Genomic DNA, 12,776 nt, shown 5'->3' on the forward strand with positions numbered 1-12,776 from the left:
TCTTGCTGACAAACCTCTTCACTTTGTTTATGGAGGTGAATTCTCCTCCTGTGACTTCAGTGCACGATGTGGGAAAACAGTCAGAAACACTGTCATTAGGGTCTCAAAACAAAAGTTTACAGAATCCTACTGGGCCTCCACAATATAGGAACTGACAATCCAATTACGAAATGGGCAAAAGATATGGAAAGACCTTTCACAGATGAAGACACGCGAATGGCCAAGAGACACTTGAGGAAATGCACAAAACCACTGGCAATAAGAGAGCTACAACTCCAAATCACAACGAGATTCTATCTCACCCCAGCAGCCATGGCAAAGCTTTACATGACAGCAATCAATAAATGCTGAAGAGGATGCAGAGAGATAGGAACTCTCAAACACTGCTGGTGGGACTGTAAAATGGTACGACTCTGGAAGGCTGTTTGGTGTTTCCTCAAAAAGCTGAACAAAGACATTCCATAGGACGCAGCTATTCTATTGCTTGGAATATACCTCAAAAAAATGAGAACTGAGATGCAGACAGAGATACGGACACTGATGTTCATAGCAACATTATTTACCACTGCAAGAACACAGAAATAGTCCACAAGCCCAGCAACAACTAAACGATTGAGAAATTCTGGTACAGTCACACTATGGAATACTGTGCAGCACCCAGGAACAATGACTTGGAAAATTCCTACATAACTTGGGAGGGACTGGAGAGCATTTTGCTGAGTGAACTAACTCAGTCCCACAAGGACAAATACTGTATGAGACCATTACTGTAGAAACAGAAAGATAACGAGTACAATGTGTGTGTGAACCCAAGGAGGGGAGAGGAGGAGTAGAGGATGAGGATGGAGGCGGGAATCCTAGGGTTTCTCCATTTGATGGATTGGGGGGGGTGGGTAAAGGAAATGGGAAAGATCCGGTGGGGATCTGGAAAGACAGGGAAAGGCTGGGCATAGTTCAGTATTTATTAATTTTAGAAAATATAATTAATTGGAATGACTCTATGAAACACAATGTGAAAGAAGCATAGTATGAAATGCGAGGTATGTGAACTTTATAAGCAAACCAATATAAAATAAAATTTTTTTAAAACAACCAAAAAACCCCCCACTGTCATGGGATGAATCTTAAAAATCCGTCATGCTGCCTGAAATCCGTCAGTCACAGAAAGGACACGGGAGGACCCCCTTATCTGGAATACCTAGAGCACACAGGGCGTGGAGAGCCGGCCGCAGCAGTGGGAGGTGGGCAGGACGAGGGAGCTGGGGTCACAGCCCACAGGGATTCCCCTAAGGGAGTGTCCGCTGAGGAAGATGGGAAGTCTGGAAATTAATAGGGTTGTGGTTGCACAACACTGAGACTGTAATTAACGTCCTCGAACTGCACATGTAAAAATGGTCCAAGTGGCAAATGTTTTGTTCCAAACAGAGTCACCACAATAAAAAAAGACACAGAAAAACATACGAAACTCAAAACACTGTAATTACCTGAACCCATCTTTCTAAAAGAAGCAGAAAGAACTATCAGTTTGAGGGGTGGGCCTGCACTCCTGGGAACACTGTGAAGTTTATGGGAAGGTCCAGGGTCGGGAATGGACATGGTCAGGCTGGGGGCCTGACCCCAAAGAAACAGCGCCTTTGTTTCCTGCTGACAGCTGGCTGTGTCCTGGGTTCCCGTGCTGGGCAGGACAGAGGTACACACGGCCTCCCCGACATGGGAGACGTGAGGTGCTGACCTCAGCCCACACTCTGAGCTTGGTGACCTGCTGCTGGACAGAGCCATGCTCGGGCCTGGGTCACCTCAGTGTCTTCTCCTGGGCAGAGCTAGAAATGGGCCTGGAGGCCCTGATGCCCTTCAATCACCCCACCTCTGGGAGAGGAAGCCTGCTGGGCTGGGGTGGGGGTGCTTCCTCTCTCCCGCCCAAATCCCCAGAAAGAGGAATTAAGGATAAAACTGCTTTTCAACACCAGAGTTTTATTTTCACCGTCTCGGGCTTCCATCTCGTGCCGCGGCTAACCGAAATGAAGGTCAAGAATAGCCACCCCGCCTCCTTCGCCCGACTTACAGTGGGGGCCCGGGGGGCCCGGTCCTGTGGCCGCCAGGGGTGACAGGCCGGCGCAGGGGTTCGTCCACACTGCGCCCCATCATCGCCGGGCCTTTCCGTGGCTTGCCCGTGCTCTTGCCCGTGTTGGTCATGATCTGAGGGGAGAAAGGACGTGGCTCACACGGCTGTCCACGCTGACTGAAGGAACACAGGGACAGGCGGCCATGCAAGCAGAGGCCAGGGTCACCCAGAGAAACAGAAACGGAGGGGGACGTCCTTAGAGTTAACAGGGGGTAAGCATTTTTTTAAAAACCAACTGCAAGAAAAAGAGAAAAAAGTAAACGCAAGCAGAGCTCAGAGATACTGGAGATTCAGTTACAGACTATTAAAATAAAGTGTATATATAGCAATACAGAGAGTCGTCCACATTTCTCAAGTTCCCCCGTGCATACGGACGCTATGTTTCCACGACAGCAGAGTCTAAGTGAGCAATGTTGTTGTTTACCATTGAGTCAGAACCGATCCGTAGTTGACCCTCCAGCAGGTTTTCAGAGTCGGGAAACTGCATAGGAGTTGAATGCCCATCTTTCTCCCACAGAGCGGCTGGTGGATTTGAACTGCACACCTTTGCAATGGCAGTATAGTTCCTTACTATTAAGCCATCAGTGTTCAACGGCATCACAAACATGTTTAGACTATTATCAGAATTACCAAAAAATGGGACAAGGGAAATGCAGTGAGCTCAAGCAGTGGGAAAACTGGTGCCCGCAGACCTGGGAGAGACCGGGCGGCTGCGACCTTTGATTTGTAAGAACAGGTAGTGTCTGCAGCGCAGTAAAACGAGGCAACCGTAACTGACGACAGCAGCTTATCTCATCTCTGGAGAGTCGAGGATCTTGACAGTGAGAGGGACAAAAGACTGACAGATTTGGTGCCAAAAAAGCAAAAGCAAAGCAAAGCTCCACACACACACACGAGGTTAATGAGAGGCCAAGTTCACAGGCAAACTACCTGGGAGGCTGTTCCACAATGGACTTTACAGATAAAAGGTTAACGCTCTCCATACACATGTGCTTCACAAACCAACAAGGAAAACACTAACTAGATAACTGGCAAACAATTCAAACAGCCAAGTCACAAAGTAGAAAATATCACCTTTAAATTGAAAAGGAGGGGGGCGGGAGGGGAGAATCAGCTTTACCAGTAATGAGAAACACCACCTTTCAAAAGGTTTTGTTCTGTAGCTATCACACGAGTCAGGAGAGGCGAGTACCGTGGCCGGAGTCCAGCCTGACTCCACGGTGCCCGGGGACCCTCGCACGGCTTTCCCGGGCTATAAATCTTCACAGGAGGAGGCTGCCCGTCTTCCTCCTCAAAGCAGTGGGTGGATTTGAACTGCTGACTTTTGGGTTAGTAGTCTAACATACTATGTATTATGCACTGAGGTTCCTTTCTAAAGCATTAAAAAAAGTCTCAGATTCTTTGATGCAGAGTCAGAATCGCCCTGTAGGTGACCCGCCTCTGGGCTCCCGCTGTGACCGGCAGGGGAGGAGACAGTCCATCCTTCCCCTGACGAGCAGCTGGAGGGGTCAAACCAGCAGGAAGTACAGTCACTGGGTTAGCACAACTGCCAACGGCCCCACAAGAGCCTCCTCTTAAAACGTCAGGGGTGGTGAAATCTGGGATTAACACTTTTTTTAAAAAATTTTTATTGTATTATTTTTACGTGTACTGTCAAATCATATCTGACTGGTACAGGAGGAGATTGCCCCTCCTTCTCCAGCACAGTATCTGGTGGATTTGAACCATGCACCTCTGGGACTGCAGTGCAGCGTCTTGCCACTAGGCCACCAGAGCTCCCTAACACGTTCTAACAAATGATTTGGTATTTAAATCAAGGGCTGGGAAAAAAAAGGTTCATATCCTTGGGTGATTCACGGAGTCTAATGAATGAATTTAAAAATACAAGAAATAAAAAAGATTTCATAAACAAGATCATTCTGCAGTGTTTCACTACAGACCTCCAGGCCAGCACTCAGCCCACCCACCAGGCTGTGTCACAGAAGAGGCCTGGCCACCTGCTTCTGGAAAGATTACAGGTAAGAAAACTGCAGTGAACAATTGTGCCTGTAAGACATGGAGCTGCCAGGTGGCAGAATGGACTTGACGGCAAAGGGTTGGTTTGGTTTGTTCATGACACAAATTCAAGAGGAAAACTGGAGCCGCCTCACTTTTCAGTAGGCAGGGTGATGAACCGAAACGTGCCACATGAAGAATAGGTTTACGAAGAAAAACCTTTGTTGAAAGCACTGAAAAATCAGGGTACGGTAAAAGTGCACCAGAAGGCGGAGTGCTGACCAACGGTAAAACGACCACCGTGGTACAGCGCAGCAGAACCAAAAAGAACTTTCCTCTTTCTGCTGTTTCCCAAGATACGGCTATTTTCTGTTACTATCCTTTCCTTTTCACTGCCACCCAGACAGTTCCAACTCACAGCGACTCTATGACGCTTCCAGGGATGTAAACCGCAATGGGAAGAGACTGCCCCCCCTTCCCTTGAAGAAAGCTCTGGTGGATTCGAGCCCCCAGAGAGGCACAGCCTTGGAATGAGCAGCCCAATTCACTACGGACAACACCACTTTTATATGCAAGAGAAAAGGTGTTTCAAAAAGAAATCTCTGTAAAACTGGTAAAATCAAACAAGGAACTCATGCAATAATATGCAAAATGGGTGAGCCTGGAGGACATTATACTGAGTGAAATATCTCAGTCACAAAAGGACAAATATTGCATGGTGCCACTGCTGTAAAATGGGACTGACATCAGGGTTGGGGTAAGACTGAGAAAAACTGGATAAATTGTGTATACTGCACTGAAACAGGTGAGGGAGAGAATAATTTAAAAGCAATGTATGAGGGGAGCTCTGGTGGCCTAGTGGCAAGGAGCTGCAACTACAATTGCAGAGGCTCACGGTTCAAATCCACCAGATGCTCTGCCGGGGAAGGAGGGACAATCTCCTCCTGTACCAGTCAGATCTGATTTGACGGTACATGCACACAAAAATAATAAAATTAAAAAAAAATAAAAGCGATGTATGATAGGGTATTATGGTTATCACAAGAGTCCACAATTAAGGTTGCATAGTGGAATGTACTTGGGGCAGTGGGAGGGGTGCAGGGGGATTGTGTATCAGGGAGGGTGTCTTTTACTTTCTTTTCAAAGAGAGGAGCGAACTGGGGGGGGGGGGGGGGGGGGGCTGGGCGAGGAGAGAAGTGCAACAATGAATGAATGGAAATCCAAAATCTCTGTAAATGTTCATTAAAATTATTAAAATAAAAAAAATTAAGAAACAAAACCTGGTGAAATCTGGATAGGTCTGCGGATTGTCCCAATGCTGAGCTCCTGTGTTTGATCCTGTACTGTTGTTGATATGTGCTGTCGAGTCGACTGTGACACTCGGGACCCTATGAGCCATGGCTCTGAACTCTGCCCTGTCCTGAGCCAATCTCACCCTCTCGGACACACCTGACTATACTGGCACACTCAGTCAATCCGTCTCATCCAAGGTCTTCCTCTCCTGCACTGTCCCTCCATACTTCAAAGCTTAATGCTCCTCTCCAAGGACTTGCCCCTCCTGATAACCTGCTCAAACTATGTGTGACGGAGCTTCAAAATCCTCACCTCCAGGGAGCCGCCTGGTTTGACTCTCACCAGGACAGATCTGTTTGTTCTCTTAGCCATCCACTGTCTGTTCAATTCTTTTCTCCAGCACCACAACTCAAAGGCATCCATTCTTCTTTTGTCATCTTTAGAGTACACTGTCAGAGGTGGTGGTGGTGGTTGGTGTGTATGGTTGAGTCAGGACTGACCCATAGCTGACCCTCTGGCGGGTTCTCAGAGGCAGTTAATCGCATGGAAGATTGACCACCCTTCTCCAAGGAGCAGCGGGGGGATTGAAACCACGTGCCTTCAAGATTCCAATGCAGCTTCTTGCCACTCGGCCACCGTTAGACGTGTTAGTTCCAGTTTACAACGAACCCGTGAACAGCATCTTCATGATCAGGGTCACGTGTGGGTCCGCTCATGCAGTCACTCTGTCAATCCAGCTCAGGAAGGGAGTCTTTTTTCTTCTTCTTTTCTTTCCTGATCCTCTACTTTTCCAAGCATGATGCCCTTTCTCCACGGGGACTAACTCTTCCTGATAACATACTCAAAGCGTATCTTAGCATCACTGCATCTGAGGAGCATTCTACTTCTTCCAGAACAAATTTGCTCATTCTTCAGCAATCTGTGGTATATTCAATATTCTTTGCCAACACCATAATCTGAATGGATCAATTATTTGGTTTTTCTTAGTAAATGTGCAGCTTTCACATGTATATGAGGTGACTAAAAATATCATGGCTTTGATCTGGCCCACCTTAATTCTCAAGGTGACCTCTTTGATTTTTAACCCTTTAGACAGGTCTTTTGCATCAATAAAATACATTGATTAATTTCTTGACTGCTGTTTTGATAGATGTTGATTACGAATTCAAGCAAAAAGAAGTCCTTGACAACGTCAATACTTTCCCCATTTATCATGATGTCGTGAGGATTTCTGTTTTATGTTGATGTGTAATTCACACTGAAGTCTGGAGTCTTGGATTTTTATCAGTACACCTCTCAAGTTCTCTTCAGTTTCAGCAAAGCTGGGTACCTGCTGCAGATCGCTGACAAGTCTTCCTCCAGGTCTGATGCCCTGCTCTTCTTCATGTAGTCCAGCTTCCCAGATTACCTGTGCAGAACTCATACCGGCTAAACGTGGTGAAGGGATGCAACCCCAGTGTACAGCTTTTCTGGTTTTAAATGATGCAGTATCCCTCTGTTCTGTTTAGTCATCTGTCTCCTGGTCTCTGTACAGATGTCACATGAACAAGATGAAGTATTTCAAGAATTCTCATTCTTTGCATCATGGTGGATGTAGAAGAGACTGAAACTCTCAGCAACTTCATCTTAGTTGTAGCCACAATTAATACCCTTGGTTCCAGGAAACCAGGAGACGTATTGTCCTGGGAAAGTCTGCAGTTAGGGATCTCTCAAAATTACTGAGGAGCAATGATGTCAGTTTGAGGACTAGGGTGTGTCGGATTCAGGCCATGGTTTTTTCTATCACTTGCTACTGATCTGAGAGCTGAACTATGAGTAGAGATGACAGAAGAACTGATGCCTCTGAATTGTGGTGTTGGAGAAGAGCATGGACAGTTAAAGGGACAAATATGTCTTGGAGAGGGTGCAGCCAGGGTGCTCGTTGAAGGCAAGACTGATGAGGCTTCACCTCACACACTTTAGGCATGTTGCTAGGAGAGGGACATGATGCTTGGAAGGGTGGAGGGTGGACAAAGGAGAGGAAGACTCTCAACCAGGTGAGCTGACACAGTGACTGTCGCAATGAGTTCTAGAGTGTCAGGAAGTGTGAAGATGGCACAGGATAGGGTGGGGTTCGGATTTGCTCTTCATAGGGTTGGTAAGAGTCATACTCGACAGCACTTAACAACAACTTTTGCAATGTTACCATAATTTGTTACGCTCAACACCGTTAAATGCCTTTGCAAAATCAGTAAACCATAGGTAAATATCCTTCTGATATTCTCTGTTTTCAGTCAAGATCTATCTGACATCAGCAGTGATCATTTGTTCAATGTGCTCTTCTAAATCTGGCTTGAATTTATGGCAGTTCTCTGTCAAATGTTTTTGAACTGTTTTCAGCAAATTTTTAATTGAGTGTGATATTAATGAATTTATTTTAAATTTGCAACATTCTGTTGGATCACCTTTTTTTGGAATGGGCACAAATACGGAGATCTTCCAGCCAGCTGGCCAGGTGGTTGTCTTCCAAATTTCTCGGCACAGAAAAGCAAGCACCTACAGTGCTGTATTCACTTGTTGGACATTTCAGGGTTGTGTCGTTTCCTGCAGCCTTGATTTTTGCTGAAGTAGTCAGTGCAGCTTGGAGTTCCTCCTTCAGGACCATCGGTTCCTGATCACGTGCCTCTTCTTGGACCGGCTGAATGTTCGTCTCATTCTTTTTGGCGTAATGCCTTGGTATCCCTCCCATATTACTTTGATGCTTCCCGTGTTGTTGACTATTTGCCTGCGGAATGCTCCACTATTTCAACTCGACGCTTGACTTTTCTATTCTGATCTTCAGTGTGAGAAATGCTCAGGATGTTCTTCTCTTTGGGTTTTCTACTCTAGATCTCCGTGCATTTCATCAAAATGCTTGACTTTGTGGTCTTGGTTCACGGAAGGACTCTGCTCAGCTCTCTGCATCACTTCTTTCTTTCACTTTAGCTCCTCTGCTTTAGAACAAGTATCAGAATCTATCCTGACATGCATTTCAGTCTTAAAGAAGTCAGGAAGGAATTTGTTTGTTAAATGACCTTTGGCTTTCTTGATGTATGATATACCTCTTCTTTATGTCAATTCACAACTCACTCAGCGTTCAATGTGTCAAATGTTTTCTTGAGATGGTCTCTAAGTACAGGTGTGATACAAAGTTATCCTTTGGTTCTTGTGAGCCAACTGTACTTCCTCAGTTTCAACTTGAACTTTCAAATGAGCAATTGATGGTTTGTTCATAGGAGGCTGTAGTTGGGCCCTAGCCTTTTTATGACCAATGGTATTGAGCTTCCCTAGCATTTCTTTCCACAGATGCAGTTGGTTTATTTCCTGAGTTTTCAATCTGGTACGGTCCATGTTTAAATTTGCTGTTTATGCTGCTGGAAGAAGGTATCTTCAAATTGTCACCAGTCTTGCAAAATTCTATTATACAATCTCTAGTGCCATTTCTATCAGCAAGGACATATTTTCCAGCTATTATTTGTTTTCAATGTTCTCATTCCAATCACCGGTAATTATCAATGCATCTTGATATCATATTTGATAAATTTCAGACTAAAGCTGGCACAAATCTTAAAATGTCTTCATGTTTGGCATTCATGGTTGGTGTATACACGTGAATAAGTCATTTTAATGTGTGTTTCTTGTGTTGTTGTTGTTATGTACCATCAAGTCAGAACCTGCTGACAGCTGACTCTCCAGTGGGTTTTAAGAGGCAGTGACTGCCCTGGAGGAGATTATTTATCCTTCTCACTTGGAGCAGCTGCTGCATTTGAACCATGTGCCTTTGGGCTGGCAGGGCAGCTCCTTACCGGCCACCAGAGCCCCTTGGTCTGACTGTAGGCACATACGTATTATCTTACTACGGATAGTGCTTTATTTTAGGATAGATCTTGAAATGTTCTTTTTGACAATGAATATAACCTTGTTCCTCTTTAATTTTTCATTCTTAGCATAACAGATTCTATGATTATCTTGTCTGAAACAGTTAATAGCAGTCCTTTTCAGCACATGTAAGCATAAGATATTTACGTTTATGTGTTTCATTTCTGATGGCTGTTCGTTTTCCTGGGTTCACACTTCACACATTTCATGCTCTCATTATTCATGGATGTTTGCGGTGGTTTCTTCTCATTTCTGACCATGCCACATCAGGAAATCAAAGTCCTTCGTTGAGAAAAATCCTCAGCAAGGCAGGGCGTTTGGATTGACTTTGAGGAGGGAGAGCTTCCCGCCGCACTCAGGGCTTTCCGATCCGAGGGCCTCGTCTCCTGCTCTGTGGCAGACATTTTCACCATCAGTTAGTTTAGAAGTCGATTTTCTGGTCTGTCTTGGTCCAGTACGCTGAAACCTGTCAACCGTGGGTGACCCCACTGGCATTTGAAATATGAACGATACGGCCTCCCGTATCACAGGAGAATGCAACCCGGCCCACCATGACTAAGTGACGGCGGTGTGGGGGTGCAAACCGCTACCACCAGGGAAACGGGGTGGGGGGCACACAGGACCTCTGTAACAGTTTATAATTCCTGTGACTCTGAAATGATTTCCAAATTAAAAAGCTTGAAAAAAAGAAAACCTTAAAAACAATTGGAATCACATCTTTGTTTTGGTTTTTTTTGTTTGTTTGTTCAAACATTTTGTGTTCAAGCAAGCAGCTCGAATCTACAAGCTGCTCTGGGACAAAGATGGGCGACCTCTGTGAGTTGGTTACGACTTGATGGCACATAACACCACCACCACCACCACCACTGTGATGAGGGTGAACGTGCTAGAGCACATTAGTTTCCCACGCTACAGCTCTACACACTGCTTCCTGATGTTGGCTGCAGGCCCCGCGTTACACTGGCACCTGACACACTTCTTCCCTGTGTTTCTTGATCCATCCAGCTTTTCCGCTCTCCCTTCCTGCTCTGAGCTTTGTCCTTGGGCAAATACTGCTCTATTTTTTAAAGAACTTTGTATTGGTTTGTATACAAGCATTTATATATGCCGTGTTCTGTACCTGTATTTTGTGTTTTATAAATCATTCCTATGCATTATATTTTACATAATTCTCATTGCTCTATGCCTACTATCACCCTGTCTAGACTTTAGACCCCACTTAACCTTTCCCATTCCTCACCATCCCCGCCCACTAACCTCTGCTATCCCACTGATTCCCCTTCCCCTGTTTGCTGCTCCCCTTCTCACCTTTCCCTTTTGAACATTCATGGATATCTTACTCAGCTATCCTCCTATTTTCCTGACAGTGGCCTTATGCAATATTTGTCCTTATGTGACTGAGCTACTTCAGCAAAGTACTGCTCTTTCTATCTCATATGGTTCTGAGGAAGGCATTTCTTTCTGGTGTTGCAATCACCTTACAGACTGGTCTATTGTTTGGCTGAAAGTTGAACCTCAGAGGTGGGAGACCAGAGCTGTAGACTTTACGGGTGACTAAGGTCCCAGAAGGGAAGTGTGGTGGCATGGTCCACTGGGGTTGTGAAGCTATTCCAGAGGCTTGCACCTTGTGTGGTTTGGACCCATTAGCAGCTCTGTGGGAGAAAAACGGGTTACCTCCTCCTGTAGGGTTTACAGTCTCAGAAACCCAGTAGAAGAACATCAGCTACGTTGATTATGACTCCACAGCAACAAGCCTGAGCTCAAGGGTCAGAGGATAACTTACTGTAAGGAGACAGCAGTTCATGGAAAAGAACTCACGTTTGGAAAAGCACAGGGTCAGTGAAGAGAGGAAGATACTCAAGGAGGTGGAGCGACACAGTGACGGCAACAGTGGGGTTGACGAGGATGGCGCGAGAACGGCAGGCTCCCGTCAGCGTCTCTACGGGGTCACAGCCGACTCACAGGCACCTAACCAGCTGCTACCAGCTCAGCAAGCCTGATCGTTTCTCATGACCTTGAGTTTTGTTTCACATTTCTCTCCCCTTCTATCCACTATGCTCCCAAGTAAAGCATTAAGTAGGTTCTTTGACTTCATTTTTATAGTATATATAGAAATATATACTATATACATACACACTCTATAAATACACACCAGGGAGCTCTGGTGGCCTAGTGGCAAGAAGCTGCACTACAATCCTGAAGGCACGTGGTTCGAATCCACCAGCTGCTGCGTAGAAGTATGATGGGCAACCTCCTCCCGTGAGGTTAACTGCCTTTGAATGTCCAACTAGAGAGTCAGTTATGGGTCAGTTCTGACTTGACAGTACACCACAACAATAATAACAATACTGCAAACAGGGAACTCTGGTGGTGTGGTCCATCGGGGCTGATAACACAAGGGTGTTAGTTCCAATCCCTCAGTGGCTCTGCAGGAGAAATATGGGTAATCCCTCCAGTGTAACAGCCTCGGAAAACCCTGTGGAGGGCCAGCGATGAGCTTCGACGCAGAGGCAGGGAGTTCGAGTCTTCTGAGTTATACTATTGTGCGTGGCGGTGCCAAGTCAGTTCCAACTCAAAGCGCCCCGTGTACAACGTAAAGAAAGAGCATCCAGCTCCAAGTCAGCCTCCCGTCTCTGCTGTGCTGTCCCACTGCCGCAAGCTCACGTCAACTCTTCTCCTGAGTCTTCCTCTTCTCCCCTGATTCTCTACTTTACTAAGCGTGCTGTCCTTCCCTGGGGACTGGCTCCCCAGCCCCGGTAACCAGCCCAGAGTCCGTGAGATGAAGTCTCGCAATCTTCTCTTCTAAAGAGGCACATTCTCGTTGCACTCTGTCCAAACCAGATTGGTCCTGGCAGGCCAGGATAGAGTTACCATTCTTCAGCCACACCATACCTCAAATGCATCCGTTCTCATCAGTCTTCCTTATTCACTGCCCAAGTTTCACATGCAAATGAAGAGACTGAAAATCCAAGGCTTGAATTAGGCGCATGTTAGTCATCAAAGTGACACACGGGCTTTTCAGCATCTTGAAGAGGTCCTGTATGTGGCCCGATTCCCTGGACGCTGCCTCAATGGACACTGACTGGAGAGCCACATAAAAACCAAAGTCCATGAAAACATCAATTTTTTTTCTCTATCTGATACTGGATAAACTAAACTACTTTTTTCAGCAAAAACTGGGAAATCAAAGATGTGATTTCAAAGCATCTCTTGGATGTTAACAAATAAACACTCTCTGACTAACTCAAAGGTTGCAGGCTCAAATCCAACAGATACGCTCAGAAGACAAGTCTGCTGATGCTTCCAACAATGGTCACAGCCTGGAAATTTCTATGGAAAGCAGTTCTACTCTGCACTGAAGACCTCGGAGAATCAGATATGACTGAGGGAAACTAACAGTAAGTGTTTGTGGTGAAGAGGAAAAAACAGGGCCAGTTTCTTATAGGAAGAGGGTTTCACTCCTTTGTCC

General features: G+C 45.8%; 1 protein-coding gene across 1 annotated transcript in view; it reads right to left on the minus strand.

The window, feature by feature from the left end:
- ARMC9 (armadillo repeat containing 9) overlaps positions 1-12,776 on the minus strand; it is a 176,751-nt gene that overhangs the window by 29,415 nt on the left and 134,560 nt on the right. Inside the window, exon 21 of the mRNA XM_006893542.1 lies at positions 2,063-2,196. Coding sequence (XP_006893604.1) covers positions 2,063-2,196 — 134 coding nt within the window. The remainder of the gene's footprint in view (positions 1-2,062; positions 2,197-12,776) is intronic.

This window comes from Elephantulus edwardii, unplaced genomic scaffold (genome assembly GCF_000299155.1).
Source record: "Elephantulus edwardii isolate Elephantulus edwardi_28Jun2011 unplaced genomic scaffold, EleEdw1.0 scaffold00127, whole genome shotgun sequence".
NCBI lineage: Eukaryota > Metazoa > Chordata > Mammalia > Macroscelidea > Macroscelididae > Elephantulus > Elephantulus edwardii.